The following is a 26,307-nucleotide window of genomic DNA, read 5'->3' as shown; positions in this document are numbered from 1 at the left end:
TTCCAGCTCCCTGCCTGTGGCCTGGGAAAGCAGTCGAGGACGGCCCAAAGCTTTGGGAACCTGCACCCGCGTGGGAGACCCGGAAGAGGCTCCTGGCTTCGGATCGGCATAGCATCGGCCGTTGCGCTCACTTGGGGAGTGAATCATCGGACGGAAGATCTTCCTCTCTGTCTCTCCTCTCTGTATATCCGCCTTTCCAATAAAAATAAAATAAATCTTTAAAAAAAAATTAAATCTGATAAAACTGATTCAGAGGAAGTTCCCAATTAGTAGAAAGCCCTGGAAGAATTTGGATCGAGTTCACTTCCTGACTTCACTGACCCACTCGACAGACAATAAGCGAACGCTGTACTATTCTGGAATTTCTAATGTTTCTATGAAACCGCACTATAGTGTTTCTCAAACACATATACTTCTTTAAACTTCTCTGTTACATTCACACGGGATCTTAAAAAAAAATCAAATCAGAAATACACTGGGAGGGGGAGGGGACTATGTGATTTCTGGATTACAGGATGCTTTACGATTTCTTTTAGAACACGCCGTGTGCCCTCTTGTACCCTGTGAGGGCAGACCCCGAGCCACAGGCGGAGGCCTTGAGCAGATTCACCCGACCTGCACCTCCGATGCTAACGGCTTCTTAGGCAGTCTGCTCGCTCAGGGTAGCTCTACCCTACAAATAACAGGTTACAGAAAAGCTGCTGAAACTCAATACCTACGATTTGTCAGCATGGTTTCAGAAGCATCTTTCACCAGGATTAAGTAAAACAATATAAAACTACGCACAGAGATCTGCACGAACAACCTCACTTAGGAAACAATTTATGATTGATGGGCACGAGCTTGCAGTATTATGATTCATTTAACGTAAGGCCCAAACGAAGCAGCGTTTGGCTCAGCAGTCCAAACACGTGTGCTTCACACCGGAGTGCCTGGGTTCAATCCCAGCTTCAGAGTCTGACCTCAAGTTCCTGCTGGTGCCGACCCTGGATCCTGGCTCCAGCCCTCGCCCGGCTCAGCCATGTTGGGCATTTGGGAAATGAAGCCATCGATGAAAACTCCATCCGTCCTTCTGTTTCTTAAACACACATTAACGTTTTAAATATGCGTGTGCGTGCTTAACTTGTAGAAAGTGATCCACACTCCTGGTTCTTACCAACCCTATCATTTAGATAAGCAAAGTAAGACAGTAACAACGTAACAAGACAGATGCCAGGCGAGTGAAAGGAGCAATGTGTGACTTGAGATGAACATAAAACTCCACCTGGGGAAGTGAAAAAGTTTCACACTGGATAAACGTGGGCTGGGCAGGAAGAGTCATCCAGGACAGCAGCCAGGCCAACAGCGATGAGCAGGCAGAGAACGGGGCAGTACCCACACTGGCCTGCAGAGGGCCTCGGGGGGGTGAGCACGTGAGCTCTGCGTTACCCAGTTACCCAACACCAAGTCAGGGAAGGTACTGGGCCCGACAGTCACAAGCAAGATACTTTAAGAAACCAACCCAATGAGGAGAGGCAGGTCAGACCAGACTGACCAGCAGCAACCTCCCACAACCACGAGGCGCCTCGGCCTCCTTATCCGCAAGCAGAAGTAACAGTAGCATCCGCCTCAGCTTCCTTATCCGCAAGCAGAAGTCAACAGCAGCACCTGCCTCTACAGAGATGAGGAATGCAAGCTTTACAACAGCAGACGTGCAAGTCCCTGGGAATCACAGTGAGTGTTAGTACGACCAGGGTCCGCAAGGCTCAAAGTGACCTGTCTCAGGGCCTCAGAGAAGGCGCCTGGCATAGCACTCAGATGCCCTTTGGGACGTCTACATCTCGGCATCACAACGCCTGGATTCCAGCTCCCTGCGAGGGGGCCGGAACAGCCCTGGTGGCTGGCTGCCTGTCACCCACCCGAGACCAGAGAGAGGGCCTGGCTCCTGACCTGGGCCTGGCCCTGTCCCAGCTGTTGTAGGCATCTGGGGAGTGAATCAGAACCCGGCAAATGTCTCACTGCCTTCTGGATAAACCACATAAACAAATACATTTTGTTATGAAAGATAAAGATTGGCGAGGGAAAACTGTCAACTCATTCCAAAATTTAAAATTCTATCTTTATGGACAGGTAACAGGGAAGTTCTAATAAAGAACTCTTCTGGGAGGGCAAGGGTCTCCCCTCTAGGTCATGTAAGCTCTCAGGTGAGCCTTTGAGCCATGGGGTCTGCTGAGGAAGTTTATTTCAGCTCTGGGTTGGAGCAGGGGTCCCAAGCTACAGAAAATCATCAGGCACGTGTGTGGACCCAGCACCAATCAAAATGACAGTGATCAGAATGATCGATGATATGGGATATACCGTGTTAAGACCCTTATTATCTACTCGCCAAGATGTTCTGATTAGCTAATACACTCACAGAAAACTGGCTCAGGGCCAACACGATAGCTCAATTGGCTGATCCTCCCCTTGCCAGGGCCAGGATCCCATGTGGATACCAGTTCATATCCCGGCTGCTCCACTTCCCATCCAGCCCCCTGCTTACGGCTGGGAAAAGCAATGGAGGATAGCCCAAAGCCCCGGGACCCTGCACCTGCATGGGAGACCAGGAAAAAAACTGATTCCTGGCTTTGGATTGGCTCAGCTCCAGCCTTTGCAGCCATTTGAGGAGTGAACCAGCAAATGAAAGATCTTTCTCTCTTCTCTGCAAAATCTGCTTTTCCAATAAAAATAAAAATTTTTTAAGAAAAATGGTTTAATTATATCACTTACCTATAACACAGATACATAAGTGTGAGCCCACGTATATGCAGACATATCTGTATAACTATACATTAGGAGAAACATAATTATCTTTGTCTTAAAAAAAAAAATCAGAAGAGACTGCAGGCAAACAGTGAACACACTGTGTGGTGGCTGACTTTCCAACAGCATCCAGTGACGACCACCCTTCCAATCCTTAATACTAAAATGGGGCACTCAGTTTCTGAGGAAGTCATGTTCCACAAAGACAGAAGCCCTGGGAACAGAGATGGGAACTTCAACCAAACGTCTGTCTTCCCATGTCTGTGAAACGGGGGGCGGGTCTGGACACATGTATGGGGAGGCCCTGAATTCTGGTACAAACAGTATAACCAACGCTCACTGCTTCCAGAACAAGAGAGAGCAGATCTGTCAAAGACACGTGGAGCATGATAAACACATGAATGCAGAGGTCTAAACGGTCCCCCCAGATGTCAGCTTGCCTACTGGCCGGCCACCCTTTCCTAGTAACTGCGCATCTCATGCCGTCTCAAGTCATTTCTGATTTCTCAATTACCAGTGTAATTGAGTGCATTAAAATACAGCCTCCTCAAGGACTTCCAAAGACGAAGCACCTGAGTGTTCCCATAACATGCAAATTCAAGCAACACACAAGGGCTGCAGCACGAGAGAGAGCAACTCCAAGTCGGTGCTGCACGAGGGGTCAGAACCACTTACCTCGTCTTCATCCAGATGAATCCCACTGATTTCAAAATCAAACAGGAACAGTTCAGCCACTCGCCTGTGAACCAAGGAGTCCCACGTTACAACAGGCAACAAAAACTGCTGACAAACACCTATTTCTTTGGCCAAATCAATCAACATTTTTGGCTTAATAAGCCCCTTTGGAAATTGCCAAGTTGTTGTATTTTAACACGTTCACAAAGACAATTTCTTTCAAGTACAGAGTTAACTCTTTGAGAAGTCGGGCAGAGCATCCGGCTGGCTGCCAGCCAATCAGGAGCAGCTTCTGCACGCAAGAGCTCATGCCCTCACCCACGATGACTAACCTGTGAATGTCCCAGGATAACTGCTTCTTTACTTCAACCCCGTCCAAATCCCAATCATTGAAAGCACAGGGAAGTTTCTACCTAGACAATTTTTCATAGGCCTTCTGCACAACAATTTTCCAGCTTTCTTCCAAACTAGTATCAAATACTCGAAAAGCTAAATTGATTTTCTTGGTGAGTGAGAACTGCTTTCTTTGTTTTTTGATCCTGACCCTATTCCAAGTATAACACCTTTCCCTGTCAATAGCATGCTTTTTCAACCGCCTTTTCCTCCAAAGGAAGGAAGGTCACCAACTAGTGATGGGCTCCTTTTGGCTTTCCCTGGCTTTTCAAATTGGACAAATTTATCTTCCTGATTATGCATCACATACACCTTGAATGAAAATTCTTCTGAAATTCTGCATGTCAACAGACCACATTCAGCACGCACGCATTTCTCTCTTACAAAAAGCTTCACATCCCCAAACCACCTGCCCTAACTCCTTCTCATTCACCTTCCTTCCAAAATGCCTCAAAACAGCATCATCTTTTCAAACAAACACATTTTCTCTTCGGTTAAAGAAGAAACAAAAGACTTGCGGGGGTTGATGAACTGGGGGTGTGAATTTCTCATCTAAGTTTACTGTGTCAACCAATGTAAGTTTATGCCACAAAACATTCTATAGAAATTAATGGGAAAGTTGAAAATCCCCAAATCACACCAAAGATGATGAGTACTAAAATTTTTGTATTGGGCCAGTACTGTGGCACAGCATCTTAAGGCAGCGTCTGCAATGCAGGCATCCCGTGTGAGAGCGTCAGGTCCAGTCCTGACAGTTCCACTTTGATGCAGCTCCCTGCTAGTTCACCTGGGAAAGTGGGAGGCGGTCCCTGCTACCCATGTGGGATCCCTGCTACCCATGTGGGAGACCCAGACGCAATTCCAGGCTCCTGTCACATGGATGCAGGGACCCAAGTACTTAGACCATCTTCAGTTGTTTTCCCAGACACATTGGCAGGGAGCTGAATCACAGGTTGACCAGCCGGGCCTCAAACTGGCACTCAAGTGGAATACCAGCGTGTTGGGCAATGACGTAAGCCGCCGTGTCACAATGCCGACCACTACCTGTGGTCTGCTACTCATCCTTATTCTTGTGTGCTTCTTCCAGTTACCCTGGCAGCAGTCTCCCACATCTTGCATGGACTGCGTTTCTCAACTGAATCAAGAGGCCACATCAAGTGACCAACCGAACACCACATAAGTCTGTACAAACACATCCATGATGTTAGGGTGCAAGCAAAAGCACCTACCCACACAATCTGAAAATGCATCCCTGCCTGTATTGGAATGTGCTAGACCAACAGTGAAATTTCATTCCCAGCTGGTCCCCATAGAACATGGCTTCACACAGGGTCACACCCAGTGACAGAAACGCAGAAGGAAAAGGAGAAATGAGCAGTCAAAGGCAGTTGGTGCACCACAAATAAAAAAGTAAATGGGTACAAACAAGACAGGAAAATGTGACTCTTAGAGGCGAGTAAATGACAAAACCTATAATACTTACCTTACAAAAAAAAAAAACTGAGCAGAAAAAAAGAATAAAGTACAATCTCAGACTTCCGTACTGAACTAGAAATTGGGCCTTTCCAATCCAGACTTAAAAACTACATTCTAATGAATCAAACCAAATGATCTCAAGGATCGTGAGGAAGAAACCATGTAGCTAATAAGAGCATTGTGCTTGCATCTTTTTTTTAAGATTTATTTTTATATTGGAAAGTCAGATTTACAGAGAGGAGAGGAGAGACAGAGAGGAAGATCTTCCATCTGCTGGTTTACTCTCCAAGTAGCTGCATCAACCAGAGCTGAGCCGATCTGAAGCCAGGAGCCAGGACCTTCCTCCAGGTCTCCCATGCAGGTGCAGGGTCCCAAGGCTTTGGGCTGTCCCCGACTGCTTTCCCAGGCCACAAGCAGGGAGCTGGATGGGAAGTGGAGAATCCAGGACACAAACTGGTACTCATATGAGACCTTGCTGCATGCGACGCGAGGACTTCAGCTACCATGCCGGGCCCTACATGTATCTTCTGATGGAATTGATTAGGGAATACGAAGCATAAGCCCATCTCATCACTGGCGTACACTCAGCACTTACTAACATTACTGGGGTACACTCAGCACTTACTAACGTTACTGGGGTACACTCAGCAGTTAAGCATCAGCCCATCTGCTCAGCACAGCACACTGCGCAGTGAAGCACCTTCGCCCAGGGGCAATGACGCTGCAGCAGCACAGTCCTGACAGACGCAGCACAGGGATGGACTACCTGGTTTCCGGATCAAGGGAATCCGCGAGGTTCTTATCAGCTAGCAATTTCTGCAAACTTTGATATAATTCCACATTTGTGTTCAACCTAGAAAAAAGTCACAAAAACAAGTGAAACGGTTTCTTCATATCTCATTTTTACCTTGACAGTAAGAAGGTAGTGCCAACAGGGACACACACACACACACACACACGGCCAGAAACACCAAGTCTGGGTACCGCTGTGTGCCTTCCTGCCGACCTGGGAAAGCAGCGCCCTGCTCAGCGCAGGGACAGGCAGCCTGCCGGGCCAAGTGTCACAGGCACGCGCTACGCCAGCAGGTAAAGAGCCTGACTGCAGCATCCCCGTGGTTACCTGTGCTCTGCACGTGGGGAAAGCCACGGGAACAGGAGGGAGCCTAAACAGACGCACAGACTTTTCCAGTCCTGACCTGGGCAGCCCAAGTCCCAGGTTCATCTGGGAGACACTAGCAGGCCCACAGCAGAGCGAGTGCAGGGGCCAAGGCTCCGAAGCCCACACCAGGCAGGCAGGCAACCAAGGTCCCACCACTGCTGCAGGAGCTTGGGCAAATTTCTTAGCGACCCACAGCCACAGTCATTAGGCAGGCCCTGCAGCTGGTCCTAGCCAAAGCTGGGGAGCACAGAGACGGCCTCCCAGCACTGGCCTCAACCTCACCTGCAACACCACTGCTAGCCACCCAGCCCTTCTACCCTAAATGCGAAAAGGTCACTGACATTCCTAGGGTGAAAAAGCAAGTCAGCTCTACACACAGACAGCAGGAACTCCTACGTGCTGGAGCTCAGGCAGGGACGAGCAGCCCCACACCGAGGCCTCCAGTCGGCTTATCGTCAAAACCCCAAGGCTTTTAACACAGGAACCCCAGGTTTCTGTGGCTGCCATGCTGCTGGCTCTTCCCAAACGCCCAGGGACCTGAGGCAGCCACCGTCGATCAAAAAACACCCAAGAAGAGCAGGGATACAGTCTAGTGGCTCACTCCCGAACACCCATCAGAGGCCAGGGAACAGGGCAGTGTGCGTGCCAGCCTCACCCCAGAAGCCTTCCCTGCCACAGCCTCTGCGGAAGGCTCAGGCCCTCTCCCACACGCCTACGTGCTGGAAGACGCTGAGACCACACTTATACCTTCTATGGGCACGCATTCTCAACAGCCACAACTGACTTCTAGACCTTCTGTTTTTTTTTTCTCCAAACCAACCCTACACATGCACCGGAAGTCATCTCGACTTTTCAAACCTCAACTCAGAAAGTTAGTGAAGATTCAGGAGAGAATGAGTCACGGGGCTCAGAGAGACCCCAAGGCAAAGCTCCAGCAGGGAGTCCGGGAACCGCTGCCCTCCGCAGCAAAGAGAAGATGACCGGGAAACCCTCGAGCCAACCTGGCTACCATCTGGGATCCCTGGCGTCTTCCCCCGGGCCAGTCCATCAGCTGACAGGACACAGCGCTGAGAGCGTTCCAGGCTGCAGCTGGCCGTACCGAACCCCACTGCTGGGCTCCCCTGCTCTCCTATCTACGAAGCTCTCTCTCCCAGCCATGGTCCCCATCCCCTTCGGCACACCCACTGTCGGGAATCCACAGGGACCGGCGTTCGCCCATCCGGTGTGCTGACTTGAAGGGCTGTTAAGAAAAGCCACCGTGACTGCGCCAAAGGGAGCGGATATTGTTCAGCCAGAAAAAAGAGCCAGCACACACTCTGCGTGTCCTGCGTGCTAGGTCTGCCCGGAAGCCTCGTCTTAGCAGAGATCTCGCTCCTGTCCCCCGACATCTGCTGTATGAACAGCTGGCTTCCTCGCGCTGCCTGGAGTCCCCAGGGCTCTCCAAAGCCTTGCACACTGTCCGGCAGCGCCCGGCACTAGGAGCGCGTGAGAGTGGTGCACTGCACTCCACCACGGGGCCCTCCTAAACGGCATGAGGACATTCCAACTGACCACAAAGTCACATCAACATACTGCACTCCTTCAGAGCCTGAGCCGGCAGTTTGTCTCAGCACCTCCCAGGGGGGGAGCTTCATGCTTGTTCTGGGCGCTGCCTCACCCCAAAAAGCCGGCGACTGCTCGGGTGCTAGGCATGGCTCATTTTGGCTTCATGCCGTGTAGTCCACTTAACTGTGTGATCCTCTGCATCTCCAACCTGCCACCAAGGTAACACAAGACGCTGGAGGTGTGAGATGTGGCTGACCCCATTCAAGCTCAGGTAATCCCCAGCGCCGCGCCAGGAGGCAGGGCACACACGCCGGCCTCACTCCCGGCCGAGGCAGGCAGCTGAAAGAGCAGCCGGGCCCGCAGTGCCAGGTGCTGTGATGGGCACCCAGCCATTGCACAACCCCCCTTCCAGCCTGCTGGGTGGGCTCAAGCACTGAGGACAAAACCAGCTGACCCCAGCGGGCCGGGGAAGCGCGCCGCCGCCCCGGGAGGACGTACTTTTCCACCACGGTGCCGATGCTTCTGCAAGCCTCCTCCGCCGCCTGTCGGAACGCCGGCTCCGGGTGCGCGATCCTCACGAAGTCCGCCTGGCGAAAGGCAGAGAGAAGCAGAAGGCAGTTGGCTGGGAAGCTTTCTCCCGGTACTCGAGGGTAAGCCTGGACACTTGTGTGTTCCAGCTGCGTCCTGGTGGCGTGATCTGCGTGTCTCCTGGGCTGACTGCTCCCCGCCCAGCACGGCAGGGCAGCTGTGCCAGGAACACGTTGCTCTCCAGAATATTCCATAGAACAAACTTTTACTCATTTTGTTTTAGGAAAGATTTGCTGCCTTCAAATATAAATGCCAAGAAAATGTTTCCTAGTCTATAGTTCAATAAAAAGCAGGCTTCAAGCATTCTCAAATCTAACTCATATGCTTCACAGAACGGTTCTCACAGGTTAACCAGGCACCTGAGAGCAGCTCCCAGCTGCTTTTAAAAACACACACAGTGGGCCTGATGCGGTAGCCTAGCGGCTAAAAGTCCTCACTTTGCAGGTACCGGGATCCCATATGGATGGCGGTTCTAAGCCCAGCAGCCCCATTCCCCATCCAGCTTCCTGCTTGTGGCCTGGGAAAGCAGTCAAGGATGGCCCAAAGCCTTGGGACCCTGCACCCACCTGCGAGACCTAGAAGAGGCTTCTGGCTCCTAGCTTCATATTGGCACAGCTTCAGTCATTACAGCCACTTGGGGAGTAAACTATCAGACAGAAGATCTTCCTCTCTGTCTCTCCTCCTCTCTGTATATCTGACTTTCTAATAAAATTAAATAAATCTTAAAAGCACACACAGTACAGTTTTAAAACCTTTCCAATCACTGAAACACTACAACAAAGGTGGAGGAATCCACCATGGGGGGAGGGCACGGGGAGGGGTTGGGGGAATCCCAGAGCCTATGAAACTGTGTCACATAATGCAGTACAATTAATAAAAATAAATAAATAAATAACCTAATTTAAAATCCAACATTGGCATGCCTGGCGGCGTGGCCTAGTGGTTAAAGTCCTCAATTTGAACGCGCCAGGATCCCATATGGGCGCCAGTTCCAATCCCGGCAGCTCCACTTCCCATCCAGCTCCCTGCTTGTGGCCTGGGAAAGCAGTCGAGGACGGCCCAAAGCCTTGGGACCCTGCACCCGCGTGAGAGACCTGGAGGAAGTTCCTGTCTCCTGGCTTTGGATCAGCATAGCACCATCCGTTGCAGTCACCTGGGGAGTGAATTATCGGATGGAAGATCTTCCTCTCTGTCTCTCCTCCTCTCTGTATATCTGACTTTCCAATAAAAATAAAATAAAATCTTTTTAAAAAATCCAATACTGTGTCAGTTTCATAACACTGCTCAACTTGCAGTGGTGGCACAGCAGGCTGAGAGGTGGTACTGATCAACCCAGGTGCCGCAGACAAGGAAAAGGATCAAACCGGGGGAAGTGCTGTGCTGGGTAAACTACGTTGGCTCTGGGAACATCTATGGCTGCACCTGTACGCCATCCGAGAACAGACCAAACCAGGGTGGGGACGAGGCGAGTGGCTGCCAGGTCTGGGGCTCAGCAGGGGCAGGTGACACTCCACAGGGAGCTAGGGACGGGGGCAGGGGCAGTGACGGGGCAGCTCTGTGTCCTGCTTACTCAAATTTACTTATGAAGTTAAAAGACTTTATTTAAACAGCTGCAGATGCTACCTGAAGCCCAGCCTCTCCCAAGAAGGGCTCATCTGACATGAGCTGCCAGGCCTGGAAGGGACAGAGCACAGGAGGGACAGAGCCCAGCTCCAGTAGGGGCTGCGGGACCATGGCACCTCCCGGCACCCAGGGCCCAGCTCCGGCAGGGGCTGGCCTCAGGGCCATGGCACCTCCCGGCACCCAGGGCCCAGCTCCGGCAGGGGCTGACCACGGGGCCACAGCACCTCCCAGCACCCAGTGCCCAGCTCTGTTAGGGGCTGGCCACGGGGCCATGGCACCTCCCAGCACCCAGGGCCCAGCTCCGGCAGGGGCTGACCTCAGGGCCATGGCACCTCCCGGCACCCAGGGCCCAGCTCTGGCAGGGGCTGGCCTCAGGGCCATGGCACCTCCCGGCATCCAGGGGCCCTCTCTCTCATCATCTGGAAAGGCAGATGTGCTGGAAGGGGTCTTCAGTGGCCCCAGGCACAGGGTTAACCCAGGGCCTGCTGCCCAGGGGCTGGGGGATTGGGGCTAGGGGGTCTAAACCAGCACCCAGGCCGGAATGCAAGCCCTTGATGTCATCACTGCATTACGCATGACAATAACAGACCGTGGCCTGTGGGAGGAGCTCACCTTTGAAAGACTGAGAGGCAAAGAGCAACTTCGTGTGCACACACGGTCACGCATGAGTCGGATCTCGGCTACATGCACCAACATGTACAAAGGACGAAGCTCTGGCCCCTACAGGCATGGGAAGCCACATGATTCCCAGCCCAGCTGTGGGCTTCTGAGCTGGTGACGGCACCTCGGAACACATCTACTTCAACTTTCACACATAAAAAGTCTTTACATGCAATCAATCTGCTGCCAGAACTTTGATTTTAATCAGAAAAGGCATTCCTGAAAAGGTTCATAAAAAACTGGGAGTTCTATGGTAAATGCATACACGAATGTTCTGTTAGAATCTTGGTCGAAGCCTCCATGAACAGAGAAGCAAAAGTATGTGCCATATTAGCAAGCACTCTTCCAATGGACCTTTAATTAAATATACATACGAAACACACCTGTCCCATTCCCAATGACATACTTCAGGTCGACACCCCAACGCAACAGCTGTCCATAGTCTCTGCCATTTTCACTCTTACAGACTCACATTACACAAGAGATACACTTCAACGTGATCAGCCTGCTGGTGTCTTACCAGGTCAGCCACTCTGCACAGGGCGTCTGAGAGCTCGTCGAAGATGCGCACGGTCTGGGGTCCAGGCGGCGTCGAGCAGGCACGCTCCACCAGCAGGTCCGTCTGCCTCAGGGCTTTCTCCTGGGCAAGGTGAAATCCTTCCGGGGCACTGAGCTCAGGAACTCCGAAAAGACCCTGACATCCAAAGAACAGGGCCAGAACTGTTACTCTGCTCCGTGTGAACCACAAAGACTCTTTCCGTAAAGGAATTCTTGGGAGGTGGTTGTCTCCCAATTGGGCCAAGGTCACAGAGACTGCTTTTCAGAATCATGGAAACAGCATGGATGCCGTCAGAGTCCGGCTGTCACTGCAGAGGCCACCAAGCAGTCAGGGGGATTAAAGCAGGGGACCGCTGTCTGAGGCAAGCAGAAAGCACTGAATGGACGCTAGCCACAATCCTGAGCTCGCGACCTTGCCCAGGGACGTCTGCTCCCAGCTCTCAGCAGGTTCCACAGCGATGGCCATGCCTGTCTCACAAGTCCTGAGTTAGGAAGTCTGGGTGAGGAACTTAGGGCCCAGTCCCACAGAGCGAGGGCTTAGCACCCCTGCCACGGTCCATGAGAGAGGTGAGGGCGTTCTCCCACATCTAGAGAGCTACTTCAGAGAACCCTCGGGCACAGAGGCCACGGGCTCACACTGGCCGCCAGTTTTATAGTCTCCAAAGGCTTTTCGGTCTGTTAGCAAAAACACAATATCAGCGAACCGATGGGACTGACCGCCATCCTTCTGCAACCAGGTCACTTGCTAGAACATTTAGGCAAGCGCATGTAACAAGTGGCTTTGGCACAGCTGCAGGATGTGACATGCTTTCGATTTTCTCACTGGTTTTCCACAATGCTACAATAGTCATTCTTCTCTGATCAATAAGTCAGAAAGTGGGACTGCCTGCACTGCCGGCATCCCATACGGGCACCGGTTCCCGTCCCAGCTCCCTGCTAACGGCCTTGGAAAGCAGCAGAGGAATGCCCAAGTTCCTGGATACCAGCACCCACGTGGAAGACCTGGAAGAAGCTCCTGGTGCCCAGCTTTGGACCAGCCCAACTCTGGTCCCTGCAGCCACCGGTGGAGTGAAACGCTGAGTGGAAGATCTCAACTCTGCCTTTTCAAAGAAGCAGAAGTTAGATCATGTTTGAGGTCATCAACAGTGGCAAAGCCAGGACTCACACCTGCTCTGCACAGCTCTAAGTCCACCCACTCTTTGGCAAGCCTTCCTTAAGGTGGCCCACGTGTTGGGCAGTCTTCTCTTCTGGAAAGGGCACCCCTGCCCTCAGTTCATAGCCTCCTGCCCAGCACCGGGTCTACCTAACCCCTGAGGGAGTTCAGAACAAAAACCAACAGAGCAGATCAAACTTTTTAGACTTTTCATGGGAATATTTCTGGAAACACCAACAGGTGAAATTTTCAGGCCTGCTAAGGGCTACTGTTTCCACAAGACAGGATACCTACACCCAGGCTGTTAACCTCTCTTCAAAATACACTAAGAAGATGAGGAAAATAAATCAAAGACGGGAATTCATCTCCAACCACCAAATAATGCTAAATGGAAAGAAAAACTTCCGGCAGGCCTCTGCACAGCACTGAAAGTGGTGCTTAGAAATCGTCCCCCACACAGCAGTGCCTGGCCCCACACCTGGCCGAGCTGCCCGCTGCCCTGGCCAGGGAGGCAGCAGCGAAGAGCCCCTACCACAGAGTCACACTACAGATCCCCACCTTGGCTTCCGGCTCTGGCCTGTGGAGGAGTGAACCAGCAGAGAGCTCACTCTATTTCAAATTTTAAAAAAGTACATTAAAAGCATTTTTCTCAAGGCAAACATCAATTCATCAATCATGCTGGGGAGCACCTACACAGAGGGGTCGTCCCCACACCCGCCACGCACATGCCAACATGACATCCCTGGACACCGCCTGCGAACCAACACAAGCCCCCTTTAGGGTCCACTCCCGGGTGGCAGCAAGGCTGGACAGGAACCGAAGGGGGAGGCGCTGCCCAGCCTCTGCTTCAGGACAGGTGCACCGAGACCGCCCCGCCCAGCCTCCCCGGACCCAGCCCAGCGTGCTCACCTGACGCTCGCCCAGCAGGTGCCAGCGGTGTCCCCGGGGCTGGACATTGAAGGCTGCGCCCACCGGGGACCAGCCGGTGCTCACTGTCCGCGCCCAGCTCCCAGCGCCGAGGCAGCCCCGGCAGGCTCGCCTGGGCCGCAGAGCCCCGACGCCGGCCCCCAGGCCGCCCAGCCTCCTGGTGCACAGCATCGTGTGTGCAGACCCCCGACCCAGAGCCCCGACGCCGGCCCCGAGGGTCCCCAGCCTCCGGGTGCACAGCATGGTGAGTGCAGACCCCCGACCCAGAGCCCCGAGGGCACACGCTCCGCGTTGTCAAGGCAGCGGCCCACGCTGCGTCACGTGACGGCGGTGCTTCCGGGTCGGGGAGCGAGTCCGTCGGGACGTGAGCAAGAGCGTCACCGCTCAGGCTTCTAGGCCGCCTCGGGAGAAGGGCGCCCCCGCGCGCCTGGAGTACGGAACGGCGAGCTTGGAAGGTGTGATGAGCAAGCACTGGAATTCTTCCTGGAGCGGGAATGGGAGAGAGGGCAGCAGTGTGAGCTCCTGGTGCCTGCCTCCCCCATGTGACAAGGTCTGCGGGCGGATCTAGGGCCGGTGACACACGCTTGAAATAATCACGGACCACCCTGCTCATGAGCTGTGGTTATGTGCAGCTACGTGAATTAACTATGCGTGAATCTCCACCTATTTGGGTCTGTGAAATTCTGATAATCTACAATAAAAATAGTATAAGGAAGACATGGGTATCTCGGGCAGTATCTGAACTGCATTCCCACCTCTGGCATCCTGCCAGTGTGCACCCTGGGCTCCCCTGACTGGCCACCCACATGACCGACTCAGATTGAGGTCCCTGGCCCCAGCTGCAGTTAACCAAACCAACACATGAGAATGCTGTCTCTCTCTCTCTCTGCCTTTCAAATTTTATTTAAAAAAAAAAAAAGATTTTTTTTTAATTTCTTTTTATTTAAAAGGCAGCTTTACAACGAGAAGGAGCAAAAGATAAAGAAGACCTCCACTGGCTGGTTCACCCCCCAAATGGGTCGCAATGGCTGCAGCTGAGCCGATCTGAAGCCAGGAGCCAGGAGCTTCTTCTGGATCTCCCAAGGCTTTGGGCCATCCTCTGGTTCTTTCTCAGGCCGCAGCAGACAGCTGGATGGGGAGGGGAGCAAGCAGGACTCGAACTGGTGCCCATACGGGACCACCGGTTGAGCCATCACACCGACCTCTTCCATGAACGTGTTCAAGCTGCCGCACATGTGAATAATTCCCTTTTGTGATCTGGTGAAGTCACATAAAGTATGGCAGGAATGAGTCTTTCAAACTCACAGGAAGCCAGTAGTCTTTATTTGCTTAGACAAATCCTAGGAATACATACGGTTTAAATTCTCAGCATAGGAAGCCTGTTATGTTAGTGTAGGCATATGCAATTACTCAACAAATAAGGAAGACTGAGAACTTAGGAAATGATACAGTTCTCTCACAATTGCATAGCAGGTGTCTGGGCACAGAAAAATTCAATGCAGATTCCTCTGTAACAGCCAAAGGAAAGCCACGCCTCTCAACCCTTGGTTTCAGGCTTCTTCCACCACACCGTGCTGCCCCGCTCCCTGCACCACGGGCCACGGGTGGCAGTGACAGCAACACCACAGCCCAGTCTAATTTAAGCAAAGGCAGCGTGTTGGCTGGTGCAGTCTAACCGTCCAGGGCTCACAGGCCCGCAGACACAGCTGCATTTGGAAGCCTGGGACCCTGTCCGGTTTTGCTGCCAGCACGGAGACCTACAGAGTGAGCTTGCTCTTAAGAACAGACACTCAGGGTCCTGGCGGCTGGGAGGGTTAAGTGCATGTCAGTGGCATCTGCATGGCGCCAGGGCGAGCACCAGAGGGCGACACGGAGCAGCTGCCCCGGCTAGGCCGCCTCCTCTTCCTACAAGGCCACCAGCTTCATCCCAGGGCCCCACACAAACTAACGCGAACTAACCCTGGTTTCCAATTAAAAAGGCTTCACCATTCACATGAGAATTTAGGGACTAGGTTTCCAACTCATGAAATATAGGACCGCCGGGGCATGTAGCTCTGCAGAGGAGCAAGGTGGCTGCTTTTTCTTTGCTTTTTTCTTTTTTCTTTGCCTTCTTTTTCTTTGCTGTTTCGGCTTCAGCTGACAACAGCAGGCATTGTCTGCAGCACACCCACAGATGCACAGCTGCTTCTCTGATGGGACCAATGGCATCGGCTGCTGTTCCGATCACCGGGTCTGCAGCTCAAGTCGACCCTACACCTTTGAGAAGACTCGTCCTGGAAGTGGACGTTAGGGAACCTTGACCAGAAGGAGAAGAAACAGATAGAATCTATTCAAATCAGAACCAGCAGGGCATGTGTTTGGTGCAGCAGCCAAGACCCCGTCCCGGGCGCTCCTGTCACAGAGTGAGCTGCTGAGTTTGAGCCCCTGCTGTTCCTCTTCTGACTCCAGCCTCCTGCTAAGGTGCCCTGTGAAGCAGCAGGTGACCGAAGGAGTCCTCAGGCCCCAGACATCCTCATGGGAGACCTAGCTCGGACTGAGATCCAGGCATCTTGCCTGTACTTGGCCCAGCCCTGGCTGATGTAGGCTTTTGGTGAGTGAAACATCAGATGGAAAATCTCTGTCTCTTTCTCAGGTGCATTTAAAGGGAGTCGGACTGGAAGTGGAATGGCTGGGGCTCGAACCAGTGGGCAAAGGGGATGCTGGCATCGCAGACGAAGGCTTATCGCGCTGTGCTACAACCGTGGCCTCAGGATTTTCAGTTTTAGACTCAAATTCCATTTTCTTGTCTAGCCCTTTTTAGGATTATTGCAGGAAATGCGAGAACGAATAGCATCAAACCACGTCAAGGCGGATCCTGATGGCCGCGGGGTGGCAGGTTCCTGATGGCCGCTGGGGGCCGGACCGGACCAAGCCTTCGCCCGGCCTAGGTGCTGAACAGCAGGAAGCCAGTGAAGGTGGTATCGTCGTCCTCGTCGGCAAACAAGCCATTGAAGCGCTCTCCTCCAGCCACCTGCAGCCACACCTCGTCCCCCAGCTTCAGCTCCAAGACCGCGCCGCCCGAAGCCTGGTCCTCCGAGCTCATGTAGGCGTCCTTGGTGTGCAGTACCTTCACCCCGTTTTTGACCAAGGATACCTGGACGTTCCGGGAGAAGACCGTGATGTGGTAGGTGAAGTAATAGACGCCGGCGACGCGGCAGGTGAATTTCCCCGTGGTCACGTCGTAGTGGTTGAGGTCATTGTACAGGATCTTGTCGAACTTGATGGGCACGTCGGCGTCTGGGAACTTGCTCAGCACCGTGAGGCCCACCGTGAACGCACTTTTGGGCGTCACTGGAGTCTCCCCGATTTTCCCTTTTTCCCCTCGATCCCCCTTCCAGCCCCTCATTCCTCGGACTCCTGGCTCACCCTGGGGTCCCACGGGGCCAGCGTCTCCTTTGGGGCCGGGTTTGCCTATGGGGCCTACAGGGCCACGCAAGCCCATCGGGCCTGCAGGTCCAGGGTCTCCGGTCAGGCCTTCCGGCCCCCTGGGGCCCACATCACCTTTCTCCCCCTTCGGCCCCTGAGGGCCTGGCTCTCCCTGGAGGCCTGGCTCTCCCACCGGGCCCACGGATCCTTTGGGTCCATGCTTCCCTGGAGACCCCCGTGAGCCAGGATCGCCTTTCATGCCTTTTGCTTCAACTTTTCCGTCTGCTCCTGCACAAAGAGAACAAGGAGAGACTGTGAAACACCTGCCGGGGTGGGGTGGGGGGGACCACTTCCCGTTCCCCGAGTGCAGCATGCTCAGGGCCCTTGCTCAGGCTTTGCAACTACTAGATTAGTGTCTGGGCAGCAGCTCCTGGGATGGGCATTGGGCCTAGAGGTACCAGCTCTGCTGCCCTACATCCCGACACCTGGGTTCAGTCTCTGCACCGCTCCGGCCTCCAGCTTCCTGCTCATGCCGACCCTGGGAGTTACCTGGGCTCCTGATACGCATGTGGGACACCCGGGTTGAGTTCCCAGCTTCCAGCGGCAACTCCAGCTGTTCCAGGCATTTCCGGAGTGAATCAACAGCTAGAACTCTTGTCTCTCTTGGTATTGCTCTGTCCGGCCAGCCCTCAGACATCCATCCCTCCCTTGGCGGGAACACAAAATCAACTCCTCGGGGAGACATTTACCACTCCCACTGGCCAGCCCAGGCCCGTCCACAGTGACTCTGCCTCACTTGGTGTGTCTCTGTGTCTCCATCCAGACTAGGGAGTGGTGGCACCAGCATGGATTCTGGTTAAATGCCGGATGTGACACCGGCTATGTCAGGCCAGCCCATGGCCTCCTCACCTGTGTCCCTTCATCTGCAGACCTGGGATGACACTGCCTTGTTTAGCAAGAGCACTTACATACCAAGGTGCATGGGCAGTCCGTGTGCCTGCCATGATAGGCACCCCTCTCTCCATCATTGGAGTGCCATGATAGGCACTCTCTCCATCATTGGTCAACTGCTGGCGTCCCTGACGCTACCTTCTATGGCCAGGCTGCCAGGTACATGGAGCCAAAATCTAACTGCATCCCCCAGGACTCAGGGTTTGGCAAATAACACCCCACAGATCAAATCCAGGTTCCTGTCTGGCAGAGCCCACGGGCCGAGAATGGTTTACCTGTTTAATTGGGCTCAAAGAATATTCTGGGATATGTGAAAACCGTAAGAAAAGGAAATTCCAGTCTTCACACAGACAGCATCCCTGGAACACACTCAGGCTCGTAAAGGCAGTGCCCACAGCCGTTTCGGCCACGGCAGCAGTATTGAGCGACAGCGACAGACCCAATAGGATCAGCTAAACCCAGACTGTCGCCCTTTACAGAACAAGTTGGCCAATTCCCGCACTGATCAGGAACTCCCAGAGAGCAAGCACCCAGCGGCCTCACTGGATCGCACTTCACAACTATCGCTGAGTCCCTGCAGTGTGTGTGGGGGGGGTGGGCAGCCAGCTCTGACCTGGTTCTCCTTTCTCTCCACTCCTTCCGTCCTTCCCTGGGTCTCCAGGATGTCCTGGTTCTCCTGCATGAGGAAGAAGAAGACAGAAAATGTTAAACTCCTGACTCCCATCCCCGCGGGCCCTGGACTCCTCCGTGAGCCTCCCAACGAGCCAGTGCTCCCTGCTAACGGCAGCACCAGCAGAGCGAGGGGAGCAGGAGCGAGCTGCAGGTGGGTCAGGGGACCAGGGAGCCAGGGAGCCCTGCGGCAGGAAGCGCGGAGGGTGGGGGGTCCACAGCCAGGCAGGGCATCCTCAGGACCCAGGGGTCGTCACGGCTGCATTTCCTTCCTGGGTCGAAACACAGTTCAGGGGCTGGCACGGTGGCACAGCAAATCAATCCTCCACCCTGTGGTGTCGACGCTCCAAGGGCACAGGGTTCAAGTCCCAGCTGCTCCGCTTCAGAGCCAGCTGTCTGTTTATGGCCTGGGAGAGCAGCAGGGGGCGGCCACGTCCTTGGGCCTCCGCACCCACCTGGGAGACCCAGACTTTGGAGCAGCTCAGCTCTGGTCTTTGCAGCCACTTGGGGAGTGAGCCAACAGATGGAAGGCCTCTCTACCTCTCTGTAAAATCTGCCTCTCAAATAAAAATAAATGAATGTAATAAAAAAAAATCTATGTATGAAAAAAGCACTGTCAAAAAAAAAAACAAAGTAAAAAAACCAAAAATACACATTTCGAGGATATAAAATTAAGGGAATTGGGTATCATTCTGAGAAACATCATATACCGTATATAAATTTAAAATATAACATATGCATTTTTGAAAAATATATGGGGAGATTTCCAGAAAGTACATATTAACATTTATGGAAAATATATATTTTTAAAATATTTTACATATATTTCAAAAGTTCTTTTTCTACTAATACATTTACACTAACTTGTTATAACAGGAAGCACTACAACATCAGAGTGTAAAGAGCTTCTTTCTGAGCAAATGACTTCTGCTAGTGATGAAGCAAAAATACATCAAATTTGGGCCTGGCACTGTAGCCTAGCAGCCAAACTCTACCCTGCACGCACCGGGATCCCATATTGGTATCGGTTCTAATCCTGGCAGCCCCATTTCCCATCCAGCTCCCTGCTTGTGGCCTGGGAAAGCAGTTGAGGATGGCCCAAAGCCTTGGGACCCTACACCTGCGTGGGAGACCTGAAGGGGGCTCCGAGTTCCTGGCTTCGGGTCAGCTCAGCTCTGGCCTTTGTGGTCACTTGGGGAGTGAATGATCGGATGGAAGATCTTCCTCTCTGTCTCTCCTCTCTGTATATCTGCCTTTCCAATAAAAATAAATAAATCTTTTTTTAAAAAAAATACATCCAATTCATGACGAAGAAGCTTAGAGTAAGAATGGTGAACACATTAATAATGCTTTACAAAAAGTTCAGGGTAAAAATAGCCTCAAAGAACTCAGTGTTTTCAACCGACTAACGCCTTTTATGAGGCAGAAGGGGCATTGGTGATGGAGTTCATGGTGATTGGTCACGAGCTTCATTTTTGAGGGAAAGGTTGAAGCTATTGGTGCTTAATTAACAGCAGCAACACCAGCCAACACCATGGACAGCTCAGTCTGTGGAATTCCTGCTGGAAAAAAAAAATCGCAATGCAGCCAACTCTGCTGGCGGAGGTCAGAGCCGCTGCGCTCAGATGAGCCCCAGACAAGAGGAGGGTCTGCTACGGGAATTCTCCACCAGGTGAGCTCCAGACCCCAAGGCATTTCCTGGAAGACCCCGAACAGGAAACGCAGCTCTGGCATTGTGGTGCTGAGGACGAAGCGATGGTGGCGGAGGAGCAGCAGGCCGGAGGTGGAAACGGTCCAGGAGGGCCGAGGGGGGCTGCTCATGAGTTCAGGTCATGACGGCAGTCCTCAGCGATGCTTGGGATGCCGAATGCTTCTTGACTGAAGCACAATGACCTCTGTGTCGTAGGAGCGTCCTGAGGAAGTCAGCCAATCCTTAGTAGGAAAACACACAGGGAAGCTTTCCCAGCGAGTCCTCCTGCAGCCGTGACAGTGTCCTTGCCCATCCTTCTTGTCATACTGGGGCAATTTTGTGAGGGGACTTGGGGGAAGTCCCCAGGCATTCACCCTCCAGCCCTCATTTGGCTCGTTCTTCTTTTAGCTTCCTATTTTGAAAACACTATGGACATTGTACATAGGTGTTGAAATATGAGACTGCACTCTGTGAAAATGTGCAAGTATTACACTTGTATAGATCAAGAATTATACAGTTTTTAAAAATAAACAAAAATCTACGCATGCAAAAGTCTTCACAGTGTTCATGAGGGGGCTGGTGCCATGGCATGGCGGGCTAAGCCTCTGCCTATGGTGCTGGCATCCCATAAGGGTGCCAGTTTGTGTTCCGGCTGCTCCATCTCCAATGTAGCTTCCTACTTATGGCCTTGGAAACAAGCTCCCGGCTCCAAGCTTTGGACTGGCTCAGTTTGGGCCAATGCAGCCATTTAGGGAGTGAACCAGAAGATGGAAGCTCTCTCTCTCTCTTAGTCTCTGTAACTCTTTCTTTCAAATAAAAATAATGATTTTTAAAAGTTCATGGAGAATGCACATTATCATACATGATTTTTTTTTTTCAGCCAAATGTTAGGTTCAGGGGCAACTGAGAGAGACGTTTAGTTGAGGCAGAGTTTTATCAGTCAGTAGAGAGAGCGTGAAGGACTGCTCCCCAGTGGTAGACATGCCGGGGCCACTTCCACACCTCGGGGATGGGGAAGGTAGCCCCTTGGTCTGCGCATGCGCATGGCCTGTTTCAGTTGATCTTTACAGCGGGGTCCTCATCCTGGTGGGCTGGGACAGGCTTGCGTGGGTCCCCTGGGGCATCCCACACATTTCTGAGGAGATAAGGCCAGGACGACCCATCATGGACTCTCTGGCGCTTTGCCTCCGGCCAGCAGCCTGCTCTGCCCAACCCAACACAAAATAAGCTTATCTTCAAAGTCAATTTTCAACAAGGCTTTTAGAAGTATTCTCAGGAATAATGCAAAGTTTGAAAGAAAGGAAAACCACGGAGCAGGGAAGAGAGATTCCATGGAGGAAAGATGGAGTGTGAAGTTGGCCAATGGAGAAGCTGTGTCCTTTCCCTGTATTTACTTACCACTCATCCGTCTAGCTCCCTCTTGTGCAGAGCATGTGGCAGAATACACAATTGAAACTTAAACCCCATCTATTAGGAGACACAGCACTCCCACGCGCTCATCCGCTCCAGGCTTTGGCCAGGGGTTGGACTTGCCTTCGCTAAGCCTACGGTTTGGATTTGCTGGAAACATCGTCTGGCACACAGCAGATCTGAAGCAAAGTGACTGGAAAGAAAGCTGCCTTCCTGGGGGGCCTGGGCTCCCCCAGCCCACCAGATGACTCAGTTGGCCACTCAGTGCCCTCGGCTGGCACCTTAGGGAGGCCGGGTGATCCTGAGACACGCCCCCCTGCAAGTGTTAACATTGGCTTCTTTCTTGCACTGAGATGGCTCCTTCTGCCTTGAGGTCAAGACCAGGGCCCAATGGGAGAAAATTTTTCACAATGGCCAGATGCTGTCTGGAATGCCTGGATCCCATTATCACAGCCCCCGGGCTCAGGCTGCAGTTCCTGGCTCTGCTCTGGATTTCTGCTTCCTGCCAGTGTGCACTCGGCGAGGCAGCAGGCGATGGCTCGGGTCCCTGGCGTTCTGGGTTGCCAGCTCTGTTCTGGCCCGGTCACAGCCTCCGCGGGCACAGACAGGGAGTGAGCCAGGGGATAGAAGCTCTGCATTGCCTGTCAGTCTTGCCCTCTCTCTCTGCTTCTAAAATAAAGAAATCAATGCATTAAAAAGAAATAGAACATAAAAAGACTAGAGCTCAAGAACAACAACACAGTCAGAAGCCCAGTGTCTTACAACACGACCAGGTTTTCGGTCTCTTTTTTCCTCCTGGGCACAAAATCCCCCGTCCTGGGCCTGAGCCCCAAGCTCGGGCCAGGGTCCTCGGGCAGTGGGTTATAGTCTTGTGTTCTCCGACTCTCCCATCACTGGCTTCTCACATGCTGAGGTTTAACTGCCACCTGCTCTGTCAAAGATTCACCCAGCAGATCTCTCCGGTGGCCTCAGGTGGCCAAAGAGCCCATCACACTCGCCTTCTGGGGCAGCAAAATCTATGACATCCTATGTTGTTGAAGAACCTAGATGTTTTCTGCTTTTGTGATTCTGCCTTAATGGCTTGGCTGGGGGCTGTGTGAACCTCAGGCCTGACAGTCTACGTGACACCCGGCAGGACACCTGGCAGGTCACGTAGGCAGACCACTCCTCAGGAAGGAGGTCCCTGGTGTTTGATTAAGATCCACCGCCCTATAGCTCATCGATTTGTACTTTTTGAAAGTTGCTTGCTTCAAATCTACCAATAGAAGCCTGCTAAATCATGACTATAATTAATAGCCTGAAATGATAAGACCCCTGTGCTGTTAGACTGGGGTGGGGGGGGCGGTCACTCTTCTTTTGCCTTCCCTGCTTGGTGATTTTCTGGGGATCTCAAAATCCGGCACAATATTGTTGCTCCTCCAAATCCATAGGGAATTGGTCCCAGGACCTCCCGGGATACCAAATCTGTAAATGGTCAACTCCCTCATATAAACTAATATCGTATTTCATAGAAACTGTGGGCATTTTCTCATAGACTTGACTTTTTAATGGTTTTTTTTTTCAAGGTTATTTAAAAGGCAGAGTTACAGGGGAAAAGGTGTGACAGACTGAGGGCTTTCGGCCGCTGATTCACCCCTCAAGTGGCTGCAGCAGACAGGGCGGGCCAAGCTGAAGCCAGGAGCTTCTTCCAGGTCTACGTGCATTCAGGGACCCCTTCTACTGCTTTCCCAGAAGCATCGGCGAGCTGGATGGGAACAGTCAGGACACGAGCAAAGCCCACACGGGATGCCGGCACCACAGACAGCGGCATAACCTACATCACAATGCCCGCCCTCTCCGATAATCCCTACACTGCTTATAACACCTACTCCAAAGGGAATGTCAAACGAATAGCTCTGACGCCATATTGTTTAGTGAATAAAGACAAGAAAAACTATTTTTCTATTTAGTACAAAAGCTACTTTTCTCCAGGTAGTTTCAGCCTGCAGTTGGTTGATGTGGAGAGATGACGACGCCCCTGAGGGTGCTCTGGGGTGTCAAAAGAGAAAGCCAACAAACAGCTGTCCCTGGGGACCGGCACCATGATACAGACGGCAAAACTTCTGCCAGCGGCACCAGCATCCCATATGGGCACCGGCTGGAGTCCCGGCTGCTCCACTTCCGACCCAGCTCCTTGCTAGTACATTGGAGAAAGCAGCAGCAGATGGTCCAACATCTAGGGCCTCTGCAGCTACTGAGCGACCCAGAAGCAGCTCCTGGCTCCCACTTTCAAATCAGCCCAGCTCTGACTGTTGCGTCCATTTGAGAAGTGAGCCAGTGGCTGGAAGCTCTCTCTCTCTCTCTCTCTCTAACTCTGCCTTTCAAATAAAAAATAAATAAGCCTTTAAGCCCAAAACAAGGCTCATGAGGGCAGCAGCAGACGAGTCTCCTCCTGAGTCTACCCCTGCACAGAAAAGACAGAATCTAACACGGAGCTGGCGCCTGATGGCTGCCTGCTGGGCACACCGGCGGACCGTGGGGGGATGGGTGGGGGTTGAGTGAGTGGGTGAATGCACACAGATGATGAGACAGAAGGGTGTAGGTCAGTGGCGGCCGTGGCGGCCAGTACCTGCGTCCCCTTTGTCGCCCTTGGCTCCGTCTCGTCCATCTCTTCCAGGCAGGCCGTTGTGACCTGGGCTCCCAGGCATGCCAGGGTGTCCTTGCCTGCAGGTGTCCTGCGAGCGCACACGCCCCATGCAGACGCCAATGACCAGCAGGAACCACCGGATCCTCATGGCTCGGGTGACGGAGTCCGAGCTGGAAGAGGGAAATAGAAGCCTCAAACAGGAAGCTTTGTCTTTGGTGTCAGGAACGCAGCTTCTGCTCCTTGCGGTGCCAGGGGGCTCCACACTGGGGCAGTGCAGGTGAGACGAGACAGCCAGGTGCTGACCAGGGACCTTCTCCTTGGGAGGTAGCACACGCTATTGGGACCCCTCTTAGAGGCAACTGATTAATGAGGAAGTACAGTCTGAGGTGAGGATAATTCTGCATTAATGGACCTGTTGCGATGGCTCAGTGGCTAAATCCTCACCTTGCATGCACCAGGATCCCATCTGGACACCAGTTTGTGTCCAAACTACTCCACTTCCCATCTAGCTCCCTGCTTGTGGCCTGGGAAAGCAGTAGAGGATGGCCAAAAGCCATGGGACCCTGCATCTACGTGGGAGAGCTGGAAGAAGCTCCTGGCTCCTGGCTTCAGATCGGCTCATCTCCAACCACTGCGGCCACTTGGGGAGTGAACCAGTGGATGGAAGATCTTCCTCTCTGTTTCTCCATCTCTCTGTAAACTCGTCTTTCTAATAAAAATTAATAAATATTTTTTTGAAAAGTGCTGCACTATGGACTGCTGTTTGCTTCTGGCAGCCCCAGGAAAGATGAACGCTTTCTTGTCTCCCGTGCCTGTTGCAAAGGACACATCTGACCACAATGTGCCCGAAAGCACCTTCTACCTAGTAGAACAAACCAGAATCACCATGGATGCCCCGTGCCAGTTCTGGGGAGACTCTCAAAAGAAAGACAGGCTGCGCGTGGGACTCAGATGGAACACCCATGCTTACACCAGCATCCCTCCTAAGAGCCAGGAACATCCGCCGTTGGAGAAGCACAACATGGAATATTACTCATACTGGAATATTACTCAGCCCTACAAAGGGTGGAATTTGGACTCATGCTACCACAGGGGTGAGCCTTAAGGACCGCACTAACTGAAATAAGGCAATTACAAAAAGACAAGCATTGAGTGATTTCATGCAATCACCGAGTGATAGTTAGAGCAGTCACATTCACAGAACGTAGGGCTCGGAAGAAGGGGAGAGGGTGAGTTGTTTAATGATAAAATTTGTTTCAATTTGGGACAATGAAAACATTGCAGAGGTAAGCAGTGCTGGTTGTCACATAGAAATGTATTTATTTCTCCAAACTTGACATTTTAAATGGTCAAGATGATCCATTTAGGGGCCAGTGTCACCACACAGTGGGTGAAGCTGCCACCTGCCATGAAGGCATCCATCTAACGCAGCTCCCTGCTAACGGCCTGAGAAAGGCAGCAGCGGCTGGCCCGCGTGTTTGGGCTCCTGCCTTGCAAGAGGGCAAGCAGGAAGGCTTTTGGTTTCTCCTGGCCTCACAGCGCCCAGCTCTGGCCATTGCAGCCATTTGGGGAGTGAACCAGTAGATACAGGAACTTTCTGTCGCTCCTTCTTTCTCTGAAACTCTGCTTTTCAAATAAAAAATAGATAAATCTTTATTTTAAAAATTCATGGAAAAAAATGGAATTAACGATGAATTTAGGAGTGGGTGTTCATGTCCCAGCCCTGGCTCCTGACTGCAGCTCTCTGCTAGCAAAGATCCCGGAAGGTGGCAAGCCAGCTCAAGTGATTGTGTTTCTGCCACACAGAAGTCCTGGCTCACAGCTTCAGCTCGGCCCAGCCCTGGCAGCTGTGAGCACCCCAGAGCATCAATGGGTGTGGAATTCATGCTCGGGTTTTCTCATTTAGGAGACTACTGATATGGACCTGGAACAGCGGGTTGCACTAACATTTGTCACGCGGAATGAGTGTCCGCAAAGCAGGTGTCTTAGAACTTGAAGCAAGCAAGAACAGGCAGCTG

At 52.4% G+C, this 26,307-nt stretch overlaps 2 protein-coding genes across 2 annotated transcripts in view; both read right to left on the bottom strand.

Moving 5' to 3' along the window:
- LOC121156264 (mitochondrial intermediate peptidase) overlaps nt 1-13,830 on the bottom strand; it is a 130,261-nt gene extending 116,431 nt beyond the window's left edge. Inside the window, exons 1-5 of the mRNA XM_040979879.1 lie at nt 13,521-13,830; nt 11,421-11,594; nt 8,528-8,616; nt 6,092-6,178; nt 3,457-3,520 (exon numbers count right to left, since the gene is read on the bottom strand). Coding sequence (XP_040835813.1) covers nt 3,457-3,520; nt 6,092-6,178; nt 8,528-8,616; nt 11,421-11,594; nt 13,521-13,781 — 675 coding nt within the window. The 5' untranslated portion in view covers nt 13,782-13,830. The remainder of the gene's footprint in view (nt 1-3,456; nt 3,521-6,091; nt 6,179-8,527; nt 8,617-11,420; nt 11,595-13,520) is intronic.
- A 2,631-nt stretch (nt 13,831-16,461) lies between these two features.
- On the bottom strand, nt 16,462-24,437 carry LOC121156263 (complement C1q and tumor necrosis factor-related protein 9-like). The gene is made up of 3 exons (XM_040979878.1): nt 24,272-24,437; nt 18,508-18,570; nt 16,462-17,231 (listed from the first exon to the last, which is right to left on the bottom strand). Exons 1-3 carry the CDS (start codon nt 24,435-24,437, stop codon nt 16,462-16,464), a joined length of 999 nt encoding a protein of 332 aa, XP_040835812.1.
- Between the last annotated feature and the right edge of the window lie 1,870 nt (nt 24,438-26,307).

The sequence above is a fragment of the Ochotona curzoniae genome, unplaced genomic scaffold, assembly GCF_017591425.1.
Source record: "Ochotona curzoniae isolate NIBS_2020 unplaced genomic scaffold, NIBS_Ocur_1.0 contig_3332, whole genome shotgun sequence".
Taxonomy (NCBI): Eukaryota; Metazoa; Chordata; class Mammalia; order Lagomorpha; family Ochotonidae; genus Ochotona; species Ochotona curzoniae.
Note: the sequence above shows the minus strand (reverse complement) of the source record. Positions and strands in the feature narration are given on the sequence as shown.